This window comes from Thunnus thynnus, chromosome 8 (genome assembly GCF_963924715.1).
Source record: "Thunnus thynnus chromosome 8, fThuThy2.1, whole genome shotgun sequence".
Classification (NCBI taxonomy): Eukaryota; Metazoa; Chordata; class Actinopteri; order Scombriformes; family Scombridae; genus Thunnus; species Thunnus thynnus.
This window is the reverse complement of record NC_089524.1, coordinates 18,149,936-18,173,972: the sequence shown is the minus strand read 5'-3', so window position 1 is coordinate 18,173,972 and position 24,037 is coordinate 18,149,936. Positions and strand designations below refer to the sequence as shown.

Genomic DNA, 24,037 nt, shown 5'->3' with positions numbered 1-24,037 from the left:
AGGAGTCAGATGTTCCGTTTTTTCTGTTAAGTACATTTTGTTTTAATGGTTTTAAGCCTGTTTTTTGCTAGCGAAAATTAACATTAGCATTATCACATGGACTGTAAATGCACCATGCTAACCAAGCTAGCAGCCAGTGTTAGGGTCAGCTCCAACCTCTCATCCAAAAACGGTCACTTTTGGCTCCAAAAATCCAAGATGGCAACAGTCAAAATGCAAACTTGAGGCTTTAAAACAGGAGTCCGCAAACCAATGGGTGACATCACGGTGGCTACATCCATTATTTTTTACAGTCTATGTTATGCACCACATCACCAAGGTAAATTCCTTGTATGTGTAAACCTATTTGGCAATAGACCTGTTTTTGATTCTGATTCTGCCACTTTTAATAATACAATTTATTCATATCAGTATTGATATCGGTATTGGAATTTTTGGACCATATGTTGTGGTATCGCCCACCATTTCATTCACCTCCATCATAGCTTGACCTAAACTTTGTATCCTGTTCAGGGTCGGAAGGGGCTAGATTCTAACCCAGCATGCATTGCACCAGACCACAGTTGCTAAATGTCTAACACACATGCAGACAGACAGACATGTTCATGTTCACATTCACCTAACCTGCATGGCTTTGGACTGTAGGGAACCAGAACACCTGGAGAAAACTGATGTAGACACAGCAGAGCATAACCTTATCAATAGGCAACTGTGTTTTTCAATCACAGTACGAAGCACTTTGTAAGATCTCATTATATTGCCTTGTAGTCAAAACTGTCTACAGCGCTGCATGGTCTGCTGATTGTGTTTTCTGCCATGGAAGAATGGAGCTCACCTTTGGCATTAGCTAAAGAGGATCCTTAATAAAATAGAAATAATCTCTATTGGTGCAGTAATTGACCTTGCCACAAATAGTAAAGTGCAGAGATAAAAGGGGAGGCACTGAAGGGTCAACACTGTTTGAAGGCGCTCGCTGCTCAGCGGGCCTGTGAATGCAACCTGCTTTTATCGGCCACCAAATAACTAAATGCAGTGAAACCGGGCAGCTGTATTTGCATTCTAAACACTCTAATAATCAGCGGGTAGTGATATCAAAGCGCTGCAGACCCCCTTGATCTACTTTTGTATTCATCATGAAAATCCTGCATTTACTGATAAATATAAATACTTCTGCATATGAATATTCCTAGTTTGGTTAATCTGGAGCAGTTCAGCTGACATGCATGTGTGTTTGCATTGGAGATGAATGGGATTTCTGTGTACGCCTCTACTCATCTGAGGGAATATTTGAGAAACATCAATTATGAATCCCATGCCATGCACAGATAACCGTGGTAATGAAGCCGGCAGAACAACTGGATAGGCTACATATTTAAAGAGGCTACTTCCTTTGTGGACATGTCATCTGGGCATTAAAGATTCAGGCGTTGTGATAGCCCAACATTAGAGAGGACTGAGGGGTGAGAGGGTCAGGGATGAGAGTATTATCTGGCCAGTATTATGGGGATGATGCTCACAGGAAACCAGAGCTGCGAGGGTAAGGCTGACGTAACAAGACGACATATGTAAGCTTTACTGTGAAATGTCCATAATACCTTCACAAACACTTCAAAATATGCTAAATTGTTACTGTTGCACATTTGGGATGCTAATGAAATTCACATGCTACAGTAAATACTGTATATTCAGCATCACAAATTCTACAGAAGCACATATGTGTGTAGAGGGATTATTCATTGCCTTCAACTTCACATCATTATACCAATCACCGTCTTTAATCACACTAGAAACAGGACTGAAACATCCTCTTACTGAACATAAAACTATGGCTCAGGTAGAATTAAAGCCACAAAAGTAGACTTCTTCTGATGCACATGCTCTTTTTTCGGTGTAAAATGTTTCTTTTCTCTAATTCTCCAAATTTGTTTCTGCGTAATTAGACATTCCTTCTGCAATGAGATGCATCTCTGCTGTTTCTCTGCAACATTAGCCTTTTTGATCCTTATCGTGTGTATGATACTCTGGCTGCAGACATGAATCAGGCTATTACTTACCACAGGAGAGAACACGGCCAACGCGTGCCGTTTAATCCGCCAGTACATCACGGTTAACCGAGACTATTTGTTTAATCAAACTCCAGCTGGAGTCAGTTCACTGCAGACACTGATCAAGAAACATTATACTACTGAAAGGTCCTGACTGTCATTAAAGCGTTAAAAGAATATGTCAGTGTTTGGCCGGGTGAGCTCTTAGATCCACTTACTGCTGGTGTCAAGATGACTGGTAATCTCACCTCTGTGTGTTCAGTTGTACTGTACATTACACATGATGAGGTCATGTAACATGCATTCTAGTCAGTGGCGTAGCGCCGCCGCTTTAGAGATTGTTAAATTCTATTTTTACAATAAATGTTTTTATTTGGTTTAATAATATAGTATATAAACAAAAGTCACTTTTCTGGTAGAATCACTCAGTCATGTAGAATTATTGCAAATTGTGGTTGTGTTAACCGCAATGTGAGGTATGAATATCCAATCTCAACATAAAACACTAGAACATGAATCAATCTTCATTTCCCTATTTAAAATGACTTTAGCATCAGTGGTTTTTTTACTATATTGCTATGCTATTATTAGTAGCTAAATTATTGTTTTTGTCAAAACAAATTTGCAGCACTGCACCTACAAAAGGGGGATGGACATAGGAATATTTTTTTTTTACAAAATAAAGAGATAAATAGTGTAGTGTGGAAACTTTCTTTAGCTTGATGTTAAAACAGTGCTGCTGGCTAAATGCAATATACAGCTATGACATACACAGTGCCGTGTGTGTGTTTGTGTGTTTTGTATTTTCTTCATTTGTTTGTTTGTTTGTTCTTTGTTTTTTCTCTCTCTCTCTCCTTCCCCTGTTTTTTCTCCAGGTGTCATCAGCTAATTGGTTTCCACCTGTGTGCATCAGTCATCCAACTCATTGGTTCCTTCAAATTTTGAATCAGCCAATCATCATCCAGAGCCCTCTACAAAAGAGCAGAACTCAAGAATAAAGCCTCTCATTTCTCTGCCCTTGGTATGTCTGTATGAGCTGTTGGCACACTGTCAGATAAACCTGTTAAAGAAAATGGTATGTGGTGGTGATGTTAAGGATGGTAGGTAAGTTGGGGTACCTTTTTACATTTTCTCTTATGTAGGTAAACTTTGTTAGGCACACTAGCTTTATTGGCTGGTGCCCCTACTGTAATGGTTTTTCTTGGTGAAGTCATTTTTGTAAATATGTAAATGACGTATTTTGTTCTGTTTTTGTTTTCAGGTATTGTTATGAGTTAGGTCTAGTTTTGTTTGACTAACTTTGTTTGAGATAAAGTTAGTAGCCGTCCCTCAATCCAGTTTTTTAGCCTTCTGGCTCACTAGTGTCATGACTTGTGATATAAGAGACTGCAGACCTCGATGTTGCAAGAAAGGAAGACTGATGTGACAGTCATTGCAGTCAAAGCAGAGAGGAGCCAGGAAGTGAACTTGGAGAGAATTAGAGCTTCCTTTTTGGAGTCTTGCAGACAGACATCAAGGTAAGCATGAAAATCCTACACTTGACTTCTGTTGCTTCCCCCCTATCTCTCTCCGTAATTATATCAGTGTGTGTAGGTGTGGTTACAGGTTATATGTACTTAGGCTAGTGGTGATAATGGATCTTTCAAGGAGGCTGAGCAGTTTGGAAAATAGGTTACTACTGCTCAGTCTGAGATAATGCTGCTTCCTATGCACTGTGTTTGAAAATACAGCTATTACCATGTTGGAGGGTTCCTTTCATCTTTATTATCTACTGTATGTTCTTATGTGAATTTAAGCCCTTAAAATGTGTGGATGAAGCAGACAAGATGTACCTCTTTTTCAAGAAAATATGAACAAAACATTAACGCATACATTGTGAAACTGTGCCCCCTCAAGAAATTTGACTTCATGATTCCCCTGATTCAAGTAAATTACAGTACACGTGAAATTGAGACCAGTCCAATAAGTTGCTGTCTCTCGTAACCCAAGGCACAGCAGAGGCTTAAAGGGAGTCATGTTTGCTGGAGTGTAAAGTGGTACAAAGTGTCTGCCACTGCAGATCATTTGACATCATTTGTTTGCTCTATTAACTTTTTGTCATTCTCATCCTCAGCTCTGTGTTTTGTTGGTTCATTGCTAATGACTTGGCCTCCAAACAGCAGATTAGGTGTTAGTGTGGTAGTTATACTGTGTGCAAAGTCAAAATAAATCACTTTTTTTTCCTGAGATGAGCTGATGGAGCATGCAGTTTTCAGGTGTTGCAGAGAAAAAAAGGAAAGATGTCACATAACCGCAGATAAAAGCACAAGAATCACAGATCATTTCTTTTTTGTTGACCACCTAGAAACACAGATTGTTCCTTTGAATATTCCTATGAATAGCAACATTACAGAGGTCTCTCCAGCTACACTCCATGAGTACAGAACAAACAAAAAACACTCATCTCCCCTAATAGGTTTGTTTGTGAGACCACAGATTTTCAGATTGCTGGGTGACACTGACTGAAGGCCAGATCTGTCTCAAGGCAAACAAAGCTTGATGATGACGTCATTGCGCTCTTCTGCACCACAATAGCAAACATACAATGCCCAGACTGACAAATAGCCAGGGACATAAGACAGCCATTTCCATTCAATCAGGAATTGAGGTACAGAATTGTGTTGACTGACACAGTCCGTGACCCGTCGCTGAGGGTTTTGCAACAACTGGCTGTGTGGAAATGACTTGTGGAGAAAAAAAGACAGTAACAGAGTGAGCAGTTTGCTTCACTGAAAGAAATGTGTGACTGAGTTTATAGAAGACATCACTTTGAAAGTACAATTTTTATGTAGACAGTGCACTACATGTTATGTTCGGTGGTAATTGTGTGTTTTATGACATGAACAGTGTAGTAGCCACCTGGCAGCTAAGTCTTAGCTCAACTTGATATTTGATGTACCTTTCTGCCAAGAGATGCTACATGAGGTAAAATGGAGATTTCAATTTTTAATCAAACAATTTGTCAGGTGAATATTTGGCCTACGTCTGCTAATAATGGGCTTGCTAAATGTGCCAACTACATCTATTTTTGTCCTCTTAATAATTTTGGAATTCATTCATAATATTCAGGCAACTACTTCATTTGAAACACTGTAGGGGTCAATGTATTCTGGCATGTCTCTGAGATTTATTATATTTTTAGAATTAAATATCTGTCCTGACAGGCTATTTCAGTAATGGGCATTGCCACCTGTGATCTAGATTTGACTGCTGACAAGTAATGATTGAATCATGGTGTGGGGTGAGTGCATGTGTCATGAATACAAAAAAAGCTTGTTGTGCTTCACACAATATGTTTTTATTTTGCACAAGTAAAAGCATTGCTGGTGATGATAATCAAAACAATTGTTTCATTTTATCATAAACTTATCATAATTATCATAAACACTCATCTGAAGTGGCAGTACTTGTGCCTCTTCAGTTGTGATTCTCTTGTCAAAGTAATTAAATGAAGCCTGAGTGTATTTATGCAAAACCAGTTCACACATACTGTAGTATTTATGCTTTCAGGATCGCTGTTGGATGAAAACCTCCACAGGTTTATTGATTTTTAACATTGTCAGACAAGTTGACAGATAGCAAGCTCCTCTGTAATGAACTGTGAAAAAGCTTAAAAATAAGCAGGATAAGTAGGATAACCATGTACTGATACATTAGTTTCTCTGGTTTAACCCCATCTACAGTCTTTTTTTTTTTTTAATTACTTTTATATGGGTAAATAATTCATTAGTCTGTGTGGCTTGTGAATAATGTCAAAAATTACCTTCAAGTGTGAAATTAGGTATAGAACAACAATTTCCTCACAAGGTTTTAATATAGTAACACTGTGTGCCGTAGACAAATTAGTTTTAACTATTTACATCAGTTTTTATTTCTTAGAAACACAGCAGCTGCTAAAAGTTTCCAAGCCACAGAAGGAGAAATGTTAGGTTTTCAAGCCCAGAAAAATAGACATACTGTACTGTACCAATGTTGACATGCAACCAAGTGGCTGAAAATTGCAAAAGATGGTTGTGGTGAAAGTAAATGCAGTTTTGTTGATGATGGTTTGGTGCATGTTCTCATCCATTACATGAATTTCTGACTCACTATATCAGAATTTATATGCACATATATGTTCAGCTAATTCCAACTTGCTCTTTCACATCTTTAAATCTTTACTTTAAACAACTTGAGTTGTTGGGTCCATGTGGCATAATATTCACATGCACGCCAGCTATGACCAGTGACTTCAATTTTGATTCTTTTCACTCAATTACCTGCTCAGCATTTATAAAACTCAGTGGCTTACTCTGTTAGCTGGTACATTTCAGAAGCAGATAAAACATTTCAATTTGACAAAAATAATTTGACTGTCAGAGAACACAGGCCGTCTGGTCCCTTGTATGGAAAAGTAATTCCCCTCATCTTAACATTAATTATGTTCTCCTCGTGTCTGTCAACACAAGGACATTTGTGGCTGGGAAAGAGAGGAAAAAAACAGAACCACAGTCCCATGAAATCTAAAAATAGTCTCAGAGGCCAGCACATACACGTCCGTCATCTCACATCCAGTGAGCATGAATGTGTAATCATTATTCATTGATAAAACATGTGAGAGGGGAATGTGAAAAAATATGAGAATCTATTGATAGACAGTGTGGCAAATTTATGCCTATGTATTTCTGATGAAAAATCTATGCTGAAACATGGGGCCTAATAATGATGCTGATTTTCATGCCTGAGGGCTGGATTTGTTTTCATCTGGTGTGGCATGAAGGATAACACAACACTGTGGATGGAGACGATTGCTGTGTTTCTCAGATGTTGTGTTTGGATTGTTTCTGCATAAGAAAAGAGTTGCAGTGTGTTAATTATCACTGCGTGGCCATTTTTTTCCAGATCTACTGAGGTTTAAACACCAGTCAGATTGGAAAAAGGAAGAAAAGTTAAAGCTGCATTAAAGTACAGGTTCACAGTTTTTCAAGTCAGTCATCTTAAAACAATCGTCAGGTGCCCAACTGAGCATTGAAATAGGTTTTTCTTGCTGTAATTGTTCCTTTTGTTCATACTGACCATCTAAAAGCGCTTTTACAGTGATGGGAGACAAAATCCACAATCCCTCATTTTGACCAAAAATGTATTCAGAAGTTTATTTTAAGATAATATGAAGCTTCAGTCATCTGAGTTAGTCAAATAAAGTGAAAATCTTGCACAATTACAGTTTTTATTCCATCTTTGTGTCTCAATGGACAGTGTTTTCCTGTTCAGCTGCTGTGGAACGATCATAACAAAAAGATGGAATTTGGCACTAAAAAAGACCAAATTGAAAGATGATTTGACTAATTTGGACAGCGGAAGCTTCATATTAGCTTCAAATACACTTTTAAATACATTTTTGCACAGAAGGACTGTGGATTTTGTCTCCCATCACTTACATTGAAAGTGCATTATGATGGGATCTTCTAATGGTTAATATGAACAGCAGGAATGATTACAGCAAGAAAAACATGTATCAATGCTTATTTGGGAACCTGATGTTGTTTTAGGACAGACTTGAAAAATTGTGAACCTGTCCTTTTTGTAACAATTTCCTGCCCTCCTCCTCTAGGACTCCCTTATTAGTTCCTTCGCCTCTTGAAATGCAGCAGACATGAGAGTTTGCAGTTCACTGATGTCACATACTGTAACATGATTTCTGAGCAGTGACATTCATTGAATTTTTGAATAGTTACCCCTCGCAGCCATCTGGAGCCGCAAGTGTGAGAAGTTACCCGATGCAGCTTTAACTCACACACTTTGTCTCGTGGCACAACATCTGACTTCACTGAGTACAGTCGATACTGGTAGCCATCCAGATGGTGGTGCACTCTACGTCAGTACCTATGAGTTCCTAACACCTCGTGATCTTTTTGCTGCTCGGATACATCTAACATGAGCAGCTGGAGTTATTTACATGAAAAGAGTTTGTGTGTGAAACGGTGAAATCGTGAATTTTCTTTACTTAGAAGGGGCAAAAGAAGTGTGAATGGATGTCGGCACATTGTTATTTATAATACAGATGCAGCCCTGGATATAACATGTACTGTATAGTCTGAACAGCACATTATAACGTAATATGTGTCCCAAAGAGGAAATCTGCTGAGTATATTAACATATAATTGTTACTGTATGTCACATCGATAACAGCTTTTGTTGATTAAAATGGGTCCATCTATCCATCTTTGGGGGGGCTGTGGTTTATCCCAGCATGCAATTCATCTGGTCTGCATGTGTTTGGACTGTGGGAGGAAAATGGAGAACTAAAAGAAATCCACACAGACATGATGAGAACATACAAACATCAAGTGATTATTGGGGTTCAAACCCAGGATTTTCTTACAGTGAGAGACAAAATTATCATTTGGTCACATCAACATGTAATCAGTTGATTCTGGTGAGCAAAATTCATGCACAAAAAGTGTAAATCAAAAGTAGCCATCGTCTCATTTATCTTTTCTTTTCTAGACAAATATCCTTCTTACTGACTGGATTAACTGATATAACAGCACACCATGGAGTTGCACCATAAAACATCACCTTTACATGTCTCTCATCAAGACATTTCAAATGTTGTGTAAAACATTTACTTTTTATTATGTAATGAGTTTTCATCCAGGCTTACCGTCAGGCAGTGCAGGCAATATTGTATAAATATAGGATAATTTGTGGAAAAGAGGAAAGCCCTGATGAAGACCTACAGTGCTCGAAACATGTTGTTTGTTTTAATGATTTAGCCACTACGATAAAGGCTTTTTAATACTTCCTTCCTCGTCTGGACTGCCTTCTTGTTCAAAGCAGAGAGTAATTTGTGTTCTATGTCTCATACATAATTACATGGAAACTATATGACTTGGAGAGTTTTTGTTATATAATTGTTTCCTCCACTAATTGGACAACTGGGAACAACAGCTAATTTGTTAATCACATGCAGATATCACGCTCTTTCAGACATAATATGTGCTGTACACGGTTTGCTTTTAGCACTTAATTAGAAAATTTCACTGTAAATTGCATAATAATATGTAAGAAAGAAGTGAGAGATATTGTAAAAGTTAATTTGAATGGAAAACAAATATTTCAACTAGAAAATCTACAGAGATTGGCCAAAAATGTAAGTAAAAGTAAAATGTATATAAAAAGAAGTTATATATTTAAGTGTATGTGTGTGTGATAAATCCAAAATAAATTTTGAATAAAAGCACATTTTGGACATTTTCTGTGTTTTTTCTGAAAAAAATTGTGTGAGTGTGAGTGAAATGTTCTTGTGTGCCTCCTTGTGGAGTACGGCAGCACTGGAGGAGGCACCAGAGGGCTGGGTCAGAGGGAGTAGTTGGCAAACAGGGAAGAGGAGCGCACTATAAGAAGAGAATGAACCCGGAGGAGCGTCAAAACATTTCAACCACAGCCGAGAGAGAGGAGGCGAGAGGGAGACAGAGGCGATGTGAGATGCAGGCAGAGAGGAAAACGGCAAAGCGATCAGGATGAAGACTTAAAAACGCGGAGATTTTTCTTCTTTTTTTTTTTACTACAAGGGCTGCAAGTCTGCTTTACATTACCCGAAGACGGTACTTGTGCAAAACCAGCATCAGCACACTGTGAGGAATCTGCGAGATAAAAAAAAAAAAAAAAAAAGTGCGGTCCGACGTCGCACTCCTCTTGCGCCCGGCGCGCCTCGGTGTCTCAGCGCATCCTGGATGAGCGCAAAGTATCGGCTTCAGCACCTGAGGAGAGGACAGCTCCTCCGGACCTCCTGTCCAAAACCCCCCCACCCCCTCCCCCACCAAAACAAACTCTTGCTGCAGCTTTTAATGTCAACACTTCCACTTCGACTCTCAGCCTGACAAGTCTGGAAGAAGTCTGAAGATCCGCTGACGGAGAGATCCGCGACTGACTGTGTGCTCAATATGTACCAGGGGCATTTACAGGTAAGAAGGCTCGTTTATTCTCTATGATTTAGTTGATGCTGTGATCAAGGCGCACTTCTAAATGCAGCGTGTCAAGGGCATTTTCATACACAATGGATATTATCACGTTTAGACCGAGGCAGGTAGAGATTGTCAGCTGACAACACAGACATGGTGTTAGGATGAAATATGTTCATTTTTAACCGCTTACTTAACTGCTCTGATCAGTTACAGCTGAATTGACAGACAGCAAAGCATTTTCCCTTCTGGCAAAACGGCTTAAATTGATGGAAAGGGGAGAACAATTAATTATCTATGCATGCACTCTACTTGGTCAGCTAAAATTATCTCTAATACTCACTGAGGAAACAGAGAGAGGGCTGGCGCACCTATTTTCACGTGCAGGTGCATGTCAGAGGTAAACAGGAGGCGAGCCTGTGATGTTTAAGCAGGGCAGCCTCGACACCGCGAACAACAACTCATTAGTTTCTTAACATGCGTGCTTATGCTCACGTGACGTCATGCAATTTGACGTCGATTTCCATATAGCAAATTGATACTGGCGACTAGACGCTTTTATGTTACATCACGGGTAAAGGCTGAACAACTCAGACACCAAGAAAAATGGGACAAAAGGCACAAAAATGTTCAAAACATGACAAAATGAGCAAACATAGTGATCATGCCTCAGCTGGTTTTCCTTTTATAGATATCAGAGGACTGTGTAACTGCTACCTAAAGCTTCCAGCAGCATGTTTGATGTACAATATAATCATTGTCATTTGAATACAATAATCTCACAGTGCAAACAATAATCCCTCCAAAGTGGTTAATGATAGCGTCTTCTTGATTTTAGATGCGTGATTGAAATTAGTGCGGTTGGCTGACAGAGATACTTCAGCTCCCAGACAGTTGATTATGTAACAAAAGACGACTCCTGAGTCAGTACTCTGGAGCATTAAAGACCAAAATTTAATATTTCATGATGTATTACTCAGGCAGCAGTATTCATTGAAAATGCATGACAAGGCAGTCGGCAGTTCTTGTCTGGATTACCTCAGTTGAGTTTGTTAAGAGTCTGTGAAAAAGCCCAGGATAGTGAGTGATGGGACATATAATCAAAGATTAAACACATTCCCCTTTAATCACAGTTTTCCATGTTTCACTCCATGATGCTTCAATTATCTGAAATTTCTTTGTTTCTCATCATGTGCATGCAAGTCATTACACTGTGCTTTGTTTAGATCATGCCTGAAACCTGATACTGCTCTTTCTCAATCATCGCACTATATGGGGCTACTCCAGCAGCAAATGTCCAGTGAATACAGATCAGATGCTCTATCTGTCGGTAATGGATCTTCTGCCATGACGCTTGCATAACTGATGCATTTATTTTGATGTTGACAACACTTTCTCCTAGAAGTCAAGTGTGTGTGTGTGCATATGAAATTAGAGCCACCTGAATTTGTGAGTGATACAGCCAGACTTTGGTCATGATGTATTGCTTGTGTGGGGAATGGGTGGGGTTTGCTTTATCATCATAGTGTAGTGGACAGTAAATTGTCTTGTAACGTGTCAACTACAGACAAATATGCAAAATGTGTAAAACTTCTGAGTGGTTTTTGTTCAACGTGGAAGTCTTTCAGGCTAAAATCAATCCTCAATTACACGTCCAAACTCTATTTCGTGATAATTTATAAAGGGCCGGTGTGAAAGATTTAGCGGTATCTAGTGGTGAGGTTGTAGATTGCAAGCAAATTAATACACTTCCCCTCACCTTCCCCTTCCAAGCAAGCAGGAGAACTTACAGTAAAACGCAAAAGACCCTCTTTAGAGCCAATATTTGGTTTGTCCATTCTGGGCTACTGTAGAAACATGATGATGCAACATGGTGGCCTCCGTGGAAGGGGACCCGCTCCCTTTGTAGATATAAAAGGCTCATTCTAAGGTTATGAATATTATATTTCATTTCTTCCAAGTCCGTTCTGCTAGATGCCACTAAATTCTACACACTGCACCTTTAAATTTCATCTTGATGTTTTTGCAAAGGTGGGACTTTAAATGAGGGTGCATGCTGTAAGAAAGATTCCTGAAATTTTCCATATCTTGCATTAATATCATTTAAGATACAGTATGTTGCTTTAAAATAGTGTAAAACATTACATGGATGTTGAGTGACCTCTGAACTGAGGCGTGAGGCTTAAATCAGTAGTCCTTTTCACCAGCCTGTTCAAGGCAGGAATGTTCATCGCCGTTCTGTATAAAAAGTATGTTTGGTTCAATGTAAAACAGCAAAGCCAGCATAATAACGGGTCTTTTTTACAGCAGTATTGCAGGATCTCTGGGCTACTGAGAGTTGCAAGAGTTGTGTCTGTGCTCTGTAACAGGGAATTTTAAATGAAGCTCATACTGTGCACATTTCTTGATGTAACAGTGGTGCAGCATCAGTCAGAGCTATCAGATTTCCTTCCTCAAAGTAGATACACTTCTAAGTCCTTATTTATTACACGATTGTCAGTCAGCGAGAATTGTTAGCTTATGGTGTTGCAGCTCAGGAAGCAGTTGGCTGAGGGAACAAGATAAGGATGTCCTATCTTTCTGCCTTTTTTTTCTGGTATTTTTCTTTTTTTTCACCTTCTAATTCCTCCAGGATCTAGTACATCTATGTATAAGTGTGGGTTAATATGGCAGTATAATCCATGGAGCGTAAGGTGTTTCAGTAAACACAGTAGCATGTTTGCATAATTGCCGTGGGCCTGCACATGAAGATACAATATTGGGTGGATCAAATGTCTTGGCATGAGCTGGGTTTCATGAATGGAGGCCAAATATTGTCCTCATGGTTGGCTGGTGTAGATTCTGCTCTGCATGGGTAATATCAGAACTTGGCACGACCAGAGCTGCTTGGCAGAAATACAAGGCTGGACTTGTGTCTTCAGTTTCTCCGATCATGCTTTTGGTCTTAAAAGTATCACAAACACATGTGAATAAAGGTACTGTAGTGCAGTAGTTACTAATTTGTGTTGTGTATGTTAACGACAGTGTGTGTGTCAGTGTGTTTTGTGAGCAATGGATCACTGTACTGTATCAAATGTTGGAAAAGATTGATGCAGAAGAAGAAAAGCAATTTGGAGGTGTGGATGTCAGCCTCATTGCTCTTTCTGCGAAGGTGCAATCGAAGATGCTGTGAGGTGAGCTGATTCAGCACAGCTGCTCATCTTTATCAAACGAAAAGCTACAGTAGAAGAGCTTTTGTTTCAACCAATGTACTGTATATTCTTCCTTTGATGTATATAATAAGGAACACCTTGACCTTGACTTCATTTTTTTCAGATGGCACTTTCTCATAACATCTTGACATCTTAGATTTCAGTGTAATTGTGTGGTGGTTTTCCTACTTCAGTATTCATGTTTACAGTGAATCTAATTACAGGAGTGCTTGTACTGTGTGTATAAAAGACATCATGGCTTAATGGAAGAGATGCTCCAAGGCCTTTGGATATTTGCTCTGTTAAGCACAACATGATTACATAATTTGATTACCATATTCTAAGTCCCCGGGGGAAAATCTTGGATGGATGCTATCGTTCATCAGAAGTAGATCAAGTCTCTTAAGATCTCAGCCATTCACACCATCTCTTCATTAAGTGGTTTGGTTTATCAGGTGAAAAATTATTTGTTTACGTATTATCGTCCAGCGCTCTGCAAGAGCATGTAGGCTACTGATACAATATAAAAATCACTGAGTTGTTCAGAATCATCTTTCTCTATTTGTATTTCCTGTTTTCTGTTTCGGTGATATGGATATTTGTAGCATCACTTCGGTTTTTGGTTTCTTATCATTGCAGCTAAGACATGTCAAAAACTTTCTCAACTGGCACAAAAGCCCAGATAAATTCCTGTTACTGATGTTTTGCCTGTTAAAATGCAGTTAATTAACATAATCAGGTGTGTTGAATGAAATGCAAAACAACATGTTACAAGTTCTAATGCTAATGATGTTAAATCTTCCAATCAATGCTAAAAGCAAAATTAAGTGATGTTGTATAGAGGAAACCCTCTTGACCAACGCCCACAGTAAAAACAGAGTGGAGAAATCAATCAAAACAGTCAGTTGGCACACAGGGCGACAGGGTGTCACAACACCAGCAGGAGTCTATGCAAGTACGCGCCTCACACTCCAGTACAAGAATTCATCAGTCATAGTTGCACAGTTTATCAGGCCGTCATTCACGGATGTTGACCTCTGCTTAAAGACGACTAAAGCTCCTCCTTTATTCAAGAGGCTTTCATTGAGGCTTCTCCCACGCCCATGGTGGTCAGGTTCAGGCATGACAAAGGGGTCCTGGAAGAGTTTTCCACAGAGAGCGTTTTAAAGTCTCCTTGATTTAATGAACCACGGTCTTGATTAAAAGCGATTTAATAGGCCTGCCTATTTCAGGAGCCTGGATAATGAGTGAAATCAGGTGGTATCCGGCTGGAACAAAAGGCTCCACAGACAGTACTGCTCTCCTTGTTGGAGATGGTGGCAGGGCAGGAAACTAAATGTCTTCACCTACAGGAGGGAATATAGTGGGATTTAAAGCTTATGAATCACTGTATTTAGTAGTATTTAAGGAAACTGTGTGAAATAAGCACGTAGTACATTACAACACAAACAAGGGAGAGAAATACATTTCCACACCAAAAGATAATTACAAGGAGGGGACATGATTAGAAACAGGCCTTAGCTTAACAGTGAAGGGATTAGGGTTGGTAGATAAATATTTTTGTCCTCAGCTGTGACAAATTGGGTTTATTTCCAAAGATATGTCAAAAAGTAATAAACTGAAGAGGAATTCTCTTTTGCTGCCTTCTTACTCAGCCAGGAAGAAAACCTTACTTTAAAGCTGCTCTATCAATATTTTTTATATCAACCATGGATCAAATTACTTAGTGTGACAGGAGTCGCATGTAGTCATGAACCCACAGAGAATTATCACCTGCCTCTGCAGGTTCCCTCAGCATTTTAGCCTCTTTTTAGCTCATTGTTTCAGTTTTCTGGCTTGCAACTTTATTGTTTTGATTCAGTCTTGTTAGCATCATTTGCAGCTGTTTTCAACAGCACCGAAGGGCAGAAAGACAAAGTTAGCAACTAGCTGGTGAACAGTCAAGCAGTTGAAAATGCTGAAAGAGCCAAATATTTCCCTTGGAGTTGGTGGAGGCCAAAAACAGAACAAAAAGGAGAATGATATGTTTGCCAGGTGGCCTGAAACTCAACTGCAAATTAATGCTTACGTCACTCCATATCTGCTGGATGTGTAAACAGGAAACTGTTACACTGCTACTGCTAACAAGGTGATAATACACTGCATGTCAGCTTGTTTCTGCTGCCATCTTTTTACTGACTTTTGTTTGGTTAATTGCACAGCTACTTCCAGCTCAGATGACTTTCAGAGTCTCATCTTCTATGTATTTCTGTCCCTCCTCACAAACGAAGAAACAAATGTTAAAAGACAGTTTTTTGAAGAGACCAGATAAACAACCTAAAGGATTTGCTTTGTGTGAACGTGCTTAGCAAGGTGGCTAGCATCCAGTTCTCAGTCACTGGTGACAGTAGGGGGGCATTATGGGAATCTCTCCTTCTCCCTGGTTGGGTAGTTAAGGCTCTATAGAGGCTCTGAGCAGCTTGTGGAGCTCGTAAAGCGGACTAGAGGGATTCAGGCATACATCAGCAGCAGTTGTCCTATAAGCTGATTGAGGAGGAAAGGGTTCTTCTTGCCCACAGAGCATATGAATTCAGTTATTTGCATGCTGTACAAAAAAAAATGTGAACATCAGGGACAGATGTGGGTGTGAATGATGTAAGGAGATATGAGAGATCAGATGAAGGGAGTGAAAAGAGGAGAGAAAGGCATACGATGCTATCATTAGGTTTCTAATCTGTCACCCAACATCATTATTTCCCAGCACTACATGGGTCTTCATGGGTTTCTGTCAGTGCTACAGACCAGTCATCTGTCAAAGTTTGTCAGTAGGAGTGTACAAGTGTACAGGTTTGTGTGTGATACTTGGTGTCATTAACTCTTCCCTGTTTGAGGATATGATCTGTAGTTAATATCTTGATTTAACTCCTGAGCTGTGATGGGATTGGAATGATGAGATTAAGTTTCCTGAGTATTCATAAACCCAAAATCTGACCATTTTTTACCCAAAGTGAAGCATTTAATTGTTTTTCAGCTAAATCTGAGTTCTGTCTATCTAATCCTAACAATTTAAGGAAATGTGCTGTAATTTTGCCTTTATTATATATCACCCTAAAATGTAAATGCAAATTTATAACCTTTCACTAGTTATTGTCTGATCACTCAGTCATGCTAAAGGTTACCACAACTCGATTGAATCATTTTACATACTTGATAGAGCAGCTCCATCCTGTTATTGATGAATATGGTTCGAGTCAGATTATAGATTTTCTCTGCTGCCATTCATCAATTCGACTGACAAACAGAACAGAACACCACATTTGCTATTGTAAACAATAGGAAAGAGATTGTAGGTTTATTAGTGTTTGATAAATGACTGTTGTACACTCATAATTTAAATATGCTCATGATTGCATATTCTTCAGTTAGAGACAGACTTAATGAAATATCCATGGGATAGCCTTTAATGGCGAGATGTTAAATGCTGGGAACTTAATGTCGAGAGGGAGTTGTGTGAATATTTAAATATTATTGAGGCATCAAAAGAATAGAATAAAAACAGACCACTAATACTACAACCACAGCAACTAACAACCAAGTTCACACCTCTGGCACAACACTGCTGGTGATCGTGTTAATTGGCTTAAGCATGAGGCAGCGGAGAAAAGGATAAGACTTTGATATAAACAAACACAAAAGTATATTTAACAATATATGACTTACACCAAACAGAACACCTACACAAGGCCACAACATAATGCATTTTTCATTTCATGCAAGCTTTATTTTTCAGTAGAAACTTTTACATCCAATTATTGTCAGAGAAGGCCCCACGTTTTCAAATACTACATATCTCATTAATTTTCAACCTGCAACATGATAAATCACCATTCTATCAAAAAATGTCACACAGAGAGCTCCTTTTAATTTTCTATTTACAGCAGGGTTTGTAGGATTTTATATATTTAATCATTTAAATGAGAAACTGGCTTTTATGTATGATGTGAAAATGTGACCACTGGTCTTATGAAACCCTATAGATCAGAATTTGTTAACATTTTACAAAGTGACTTTTCTCTGTTTTCATTAATATCTAATAAGGTGACATTTTAGAGGTGCAGAACCTTTACCAGGTACCAGAGATGGATTGTGGTGCACATGCGCAGCTCCTTGCTACTAGACAGATGCCTGCTTGAAAGATAAATAATGCCATCAGACTTGTTTTGCACAATTTATGCTCAAAAAGACAAATGACGTCAACTTTGGTCGAAGAATCAGCAGCATTTGTGAATATGTGTTGTCTACAGCATGGCAGAATAGCGGTTCACGAGGCTTGCACAACATTATGAGTCTCAGACTGAATGTCATGGGACTACCTTGGCCTGAACTGCAGACTCACACACACACGCACACACCAAATGTCAACACAGTGTAGCGAGCTCTCTCAAACAAGGAGCCTGTATCTGAGAAGGGATGTAATCAACGTGAAGAATCCAAATTTGGAGCTTCACAGCTCTACATCATTCTCTCTGTTGGTAGATTTCCTCTGGGTTTCTTTTTGCTCAAAGTCTGTTAACACAGCAGCCCTCGCAGCCGCACATGGAGAGTCCCCTGAGCTACTGTACAAAGCCACATATTTCCTCCCACAAAAGTAGGACAAGCCCCAACATCTTTGTTACTGGGAGCAGAGGGTTGTGCAGGAGAATGGGCAGCCCATCCATCTCCCTCGCCCAACCATTCATAACAGTCATTCTCCAACTGGGAATTAATTTGCTCCAGAAACCAGGCGTCTCACTGCTTGAGTGGAGACAGCATGTGGTCCTCCGGGGAGATATGAGTTATCATGGATGAAAGCTGTTGATAAACAAATGTGCACTTCATCATGGTAGATGTGAACAGGGTTTTCACCTACATACTTAAAGAGACAACCTGCTGCTTGAAACAATATGTGCCAAATCACAATTTCCTAGACCCCAAGGTGTTGAATTGCTTGTTTTGTCCAACCAGCAATCCAAAACTAACTCCAAAACAAAAAGATATTGAATTTACAATTATACAATGATGACCAAAACTCACATTTAAAGGTCCAGTGTGTAAGATTTAGTGGCATCTAGCAGTGAGGTTGCAGATTGCAACCAACTGAACACCCACCCAACTGCACCTTCCAATTCCAAGTGTGTAGGAGAACCTGCGGCGGCCGTGAAACTCATAAAAAAAAACATGACAGGCCCTCTCTAGAGCCAGTGTTTGGTTTGTCCGTTCTGGGCTACTGTAGAAACATGGCTGTGCAACATGGCGGCCTCCGTGGAAGGGGACCCACACAATTCTTATTTTCAGGTGATTATACACTAATCAAAACATACTTATGAATATTATATTCCATTTCTGACAAGTCTGTTCCGATAGATGCCACTAAATTCTACACACTGCAGCTTTAAGGAGGCACATCCAGTACATTTTTAGTTTTTTCAGCCATGTTAGCAGCTCTAGGGATGGCAATCTGTCAGTCCAATACTTCAGTCAAGTCTGAAATATCTCAACAAGTTTCAGATTGTCATGGTCCCCAGAGGATGAATCCTAGTGACTTTTCATCTAGCTTCATATTTTCAGTCTGTTCAATACTTCATCCCATCAACCTCAGCGGTACTACTGTAGCTAATTAGAAAATGTTAGCAGACTAACACACATAACTAAGATGGTGAAAACTGTGAACATTATACTGTACTTGCTAGACATCAGCATGTTAGCATTGTCATTTTCTCACACAGCCAATAGCATGACTGTAGAGTTGCTTAGTAAATAACTCAAACAATTAATCAATTATCAGAATTGTTAGTGGTTAGTTTACTAATCAATTTATTGACTAATTAAGTTCTTAAAAGAAATACTATTAGAAGAAGTAGGATTAGAAGCTCATCAAATCACATTCAGAAAACTGTCTAGTTCATGTTTTGTTCTGCTGCCTCAACTCTCCCATTTCTGGGACATTAACATTAATTTTTCAAAGCTCACACACTTGATACAGTTTAAACACACTTTTACTCTCAGGCACATTATATTTGTCCCTCCCTTAGTGCTTCTTTGGATACAGAAGCTACAGTAAACTAAGAATGGATAGTGAGGACAGATTCACACATTGAAAGTGAGGTACAGTATAGAGCTCTTGCTACATTTGGAACACGTGAAACGCTGCTCTCGTCTTCATCATGGCTCATTCTCATCGCTGTTTTGCTGAGAGAATCCTTTTTTATGCCTCAAGCAAGAGATACTCATCTTTTGATTTGCCAACTCCTGACATCCTGCCTCTAGATTTGAGCCTAGCAACTTCATCTTCACCCTCAGCCCCGCAAAATAGCTCTTCCTCTACAAGCTGGTGATCTTGTCAGATAATTGCAGGAGAACGCACAGCAAAAACCAAGGTCTCCATATTAACACAGCAATTAGTATGTACCACAAATACCAATTACATCCCTCTCATGATCACCGTTAATGACAATTTCAAGACTCTGCATCACAACCCGGCACTTTACAGCAGGGAGAAGCAAGCTGTTTGCAGAGAGGTCAAAATTATGAAATGTAAACTGAAGCTGCTCTAATTTCTCTTAAATTCATTTCATGAGCTTTTTGCCTCATGAACCAATAATTTGTCTCTCTAAAGCTCTCTTGTGTGACGCTGGAGTGGGAATAGGAATCTTTGATGTCATTTGTAAACAGTGAACGAAGGATGAAGTGCGCAGGATAATGGCGCTGTAGCTGAAAGATGTGGCAATTTCACATTTTTTTGCAAAGACAGACAAAAAATGTGTGAATATGCAGTTTGTTTAGTGTTTTGTGGTGAATGGATTTACAGCTATTGTTCCTCTTAGTCGAGGGTTTTCATACTGCAAGGTGCACCTTCCCAGGGGGGTGTAGAGGGGTGAGCAGTTTCAGCTCACAGAGGCAATTAAGGTATTTTAAAACCCTTAGCACCTGATTGACGCAATTCGTGTAAAAAATCACACTCCTCAGAGTCAAATCTGAAAATAAAGACATAGTATGCATATTTTTAAATTCATGTGACTTACACTTTCTGAGGTATCATTATCTCAGATGTCCAGTAAATGTCCATAAATCAACATAGAAGAAAAGATGCTCCTTAACCTCAGAACTTGCCTGAGAAATGTTTTTTTAGTTTTCTTCAGTATCAAAGTAATCCAGTTGTCTGAGCATCCCTTGGTATATTGCATACAGGACATGCAAATAGCTAATTCAACACAATTTTATTGGTGGTAAATTTGCCAAAATTTTACATTACAAACATTATTTTTCTGTGCACATCCCCCAAAGCATCATGGGAACCGTAGCTCTATAATTGAGAGCATCATTATCCCTCAAATAGAAATAAGACAAAGAATGAGAGTGAAAAAGCCTTAATATTAAAGGCGCCCTCCAGTCATGCATTCAGACATTTAAAATGACTCTGCTTTGAATAATAAATCATGTCTCATATGGTTTTTCCACATTTAAATTGTGAAAAAATCTTAAAAGCACAACTTTTGCTCTTCTGATTGAAAAAATCAGGATCTATGAACATGTAAATATTGTTCATTTTGAAAGTTTAAGTGCTTAAAACAAGATCTGCCCTACTTCACCATAAAGTGCCTTCTCATTGTATGTGTACTGGAAGTTATAAACATGCACACTTCATTAAGTTGCTTATTGGACTGAGACTGGCTTCAAAATTATTTGTAATGTCACAAATTGCGCTTGTATGTGCACGTCTTGAATGTAAAAACAGCCTTCAAACTCTGCGCATACATCATTCTGACAAGAAAACAGAGAACAACACAGTGAAGTAAACTTTGTTGACATTACAAAGGCTCAGAGTGTCCAATCAACATGGTTGTAGTTGTTGTTGGGTGCAGTTGTCTTGATTTTGTCTGAGAGGTGCTCTAAGTGCTCCTGTAAATGAAGATAGGGGAAGTAAAGAAAGCAAGAAAGGTCAAACTTTAACTTTTCTTTCAGTTGTTCACCAAGTGTATCTCAGACTGTGCTTCATGACTTTTGTATGCGTTTGTGTGTCTGCAGGTGAGAGTGAAACGCCTTGCATTTCTATAAATACCTATGAGACATGCAGTTAATGAATTCCCTGGCAGAAGTTGAGGTCTGGGCTGCAGAGCGGAGCACAGGGAGGATCTGGGTGTACAGATGGGATGTATGCAGAGTTCAAGGGTACACCAGCTGAGAGGTCTAAAGACACGAAGGTTTCTTAAGCAGAGCGGGACCCGCTCCTTACCTGGAGCAGCCCCACAGGCAGCAATCTCTCTGACTGTGTGCATCTCGGCTTGTGCCTTTATGTGTGCAAGTACAAGCTCACAGTCTGTGTTTGGTCTTTCCAAAGGCACATACAATACCTGCATGCCATTGTGTGCATGTGTGCATCTGTATGCCCTTGAGCATGCAGGCATGTTCACACAAGTGAAGATAATGAGACGAGGCATGGATGTGTGATTCATATTTCTCCACAAGACAGAGAATGTAGTGGTGTGCCAGTGAAGAGGTTGAAGGCCCTGCTCCCCTGGCTTCCCTCCAAACATCCAGAGAATGAACAATGCTGCTTGGCAGCCGAGTGAATGATGTTACATTCGTGTTCATATGATGATGCAAGCATCACATCTTGCATGGGTCATCTCCTGAAGTCAATTACCACCTAAAACATTCTATTCAGCCAGAATAAGATTGACATATGGTTTCCTGTATGGCTTTGACATAGTTGTGTGGTTTTCTTAGTGATGATTAATAGTTTTACCAATATGCAGAACCTGGTTTTGCACATATGAAAGCTCGAAACTAATCCGACCTCTCAAATACGGTGCATTAGCTGAATATAATATAAAACAGAATCTGTCAACAGGAACACAGAGATTGAACCACCGGACATCTGTGTGGGTTTTTAAAGATCACTGTGTCCATCACCTCTTTTTGAAACTGACATCAGTCGTAAAAAGCAGAATATTAAACCAGCCTCGCCTGGTCTTTGGTGCCAGCTAATATGATCAGCAGGAGCCTGTTATACTCAATAAAGAGTGACGTCACCTGAGACTAGGGGTGGTGGATATAGATAAAATCCTTTATCACAGAATATGCAATTTTATATCACAAGACTGATATACAGTATATCATGGTATATTATATTATATATGTATATGTATCGTATATTACATTCATTTTCTGAAAACAATCAGTTGAGAAACTGTACATGGATACAATAACCAAACCACATTACATTGATAAAAATCTCATATTTGCCTAATACACCAAGAGATAAGTAGCTAGCTATGGCAAAATGTCAAATTTATTAATTTTTCAAATTTATTTTATTTTCACATTTATATTGTTTGGCAGTATATCGTCAATTCATATATCATCTGATTACTCAACCCTACCAAAACAAGCCATCAGGAAAGAGCTATTTCAATATTTCAACATCACATTTGAGATTTAATGGGGTTTTTTTTGGGGGGGGGGGGGATTTCAAGTGTCAGGTCAGATATGTCAAACATATTCCACATCATACCTCTTTTACTCTTCTGTCTAAACGGGTCAAACATTAGCAAGCTAATGTTAGGTTTGTCAGTTGGTTCATTCAGCTAGCTTACGCTGGATATTTAGTAACAACTAAACTCTACATAAGAACTGTTTGTGTGGTGTAACCAGTTTTAATTTAGTGATGTGTAAATCTCTCCTTTGTAAACACTTTCGTCATAACTAGACTAAGTTTCAACTTATGAACTTGGTGCAACCAGTTCCTGTATTTGCCCATATCTATGTCTTTAACAAGCCTTTAGTTATTGATTTTTCCAAGAGAAAAAAATACTGTACACCTGCTTTAGACAGAACTAATTTCTAATAAATAAATAAAAAAATAGGCAGCTTTACTTGCTAACTGCCTTTTATCACAATTTTAAAGATCTTGCCAAAATATGCAATTAGCTGCTGGTCTATGAGGGCGAGAACTGCATATTCATGTGGAGAGTAAGCGTGGGATATGAAGACAAGGAGAAAAGGAGAGAACAATGGGACTGTAATTTCAGTGGGAACAAATCCGTTAGAAAGAGATAAACAAATATTTCAATATGATGTGACTTATTTGGGAACAAAGCAGCGGATGTTGAGGCTGCCCAAGACAGGAAGACAGCAATGTAGACATAAAAGCAAAACAAAGAGACGCCTCACTATGCCCCTGTTTAAAAAAGGTACCTATTCATTTCTAAAGCCCTCATCTCTTGTGGCAGGATGAACATTGTTCTATCGCATCTTCCAATTCATTCCTCTCTCAGTGTAATCCATCACTGACAGAGGCAGTGAGAGTGTAGGTGTTTCTGTGTGTCTGTGACACAGTCTGTATCCGAGGAAAGAGGCCTGTGTGTCATTTAGGGGCTTGCTGGCTGTGTGAATGTCTAGTTCAAGCAATATAGATACCAGAGTTTGTTGCTATTCTGGGCTGTTCAAGCTTTCTATCTCTGTGTCTATGATACTGTATGTTTGTGTCGGATCATCACACACTCTTAGAGAAAGTTACTGAACCGCTTAAGCAGAACAGTGTCCCATACCTCTACAGTGTGTAACAATATGTAGAACTTGTTTTTGCAGTTTCTAGAAATACCACATACAGTAAATAATGTCATATCTGGGTACCTAAGTTTCTCAGGCTGCCATTACAACTGACCTTATTCCCTCAGGGACCATTTTGTCTAGACCGGTCTTAAATTTTGAGAAGTGAGCAGGTCGTCTTAAAAAGCAAGTAGGTAATGTTCTACAGTATGAGCATAAAAATAAAGAGGAATATGTTTTCCCACTGTAA

At 39.1% G+C, this 24,037-nt stretch overlaps 1 protein-coding gene across 2 annotated transcripts in view; it reads left to right on the top strand.

Annotated features, from left to right (window-relative positions):
• The first annotated feature begins 9,424 nt into the window (after positions 1-9,424).
• pex5la (peroxisomal biogenesis factor 5-like a) overlaps positions 9,425-24,037 on the top strand; it is a 99,424-nt gene continuing 84,811 nt past the window's right edge. For both annotated transcript variants that reach the window (XM_067596875.1, XM_067596874.1), the window contains exon 1: positions 9,425-10,030. In XM_067596875.1, the coding sequence (XP_067452976.1) occupies positions 10,010-10,030 (21 nt within the window). In that variant the 5' untranslated portion in view covers positions 9,425-10,009. The remainder of the gene's footprint in view (positions 10,031-24,037) is intronic.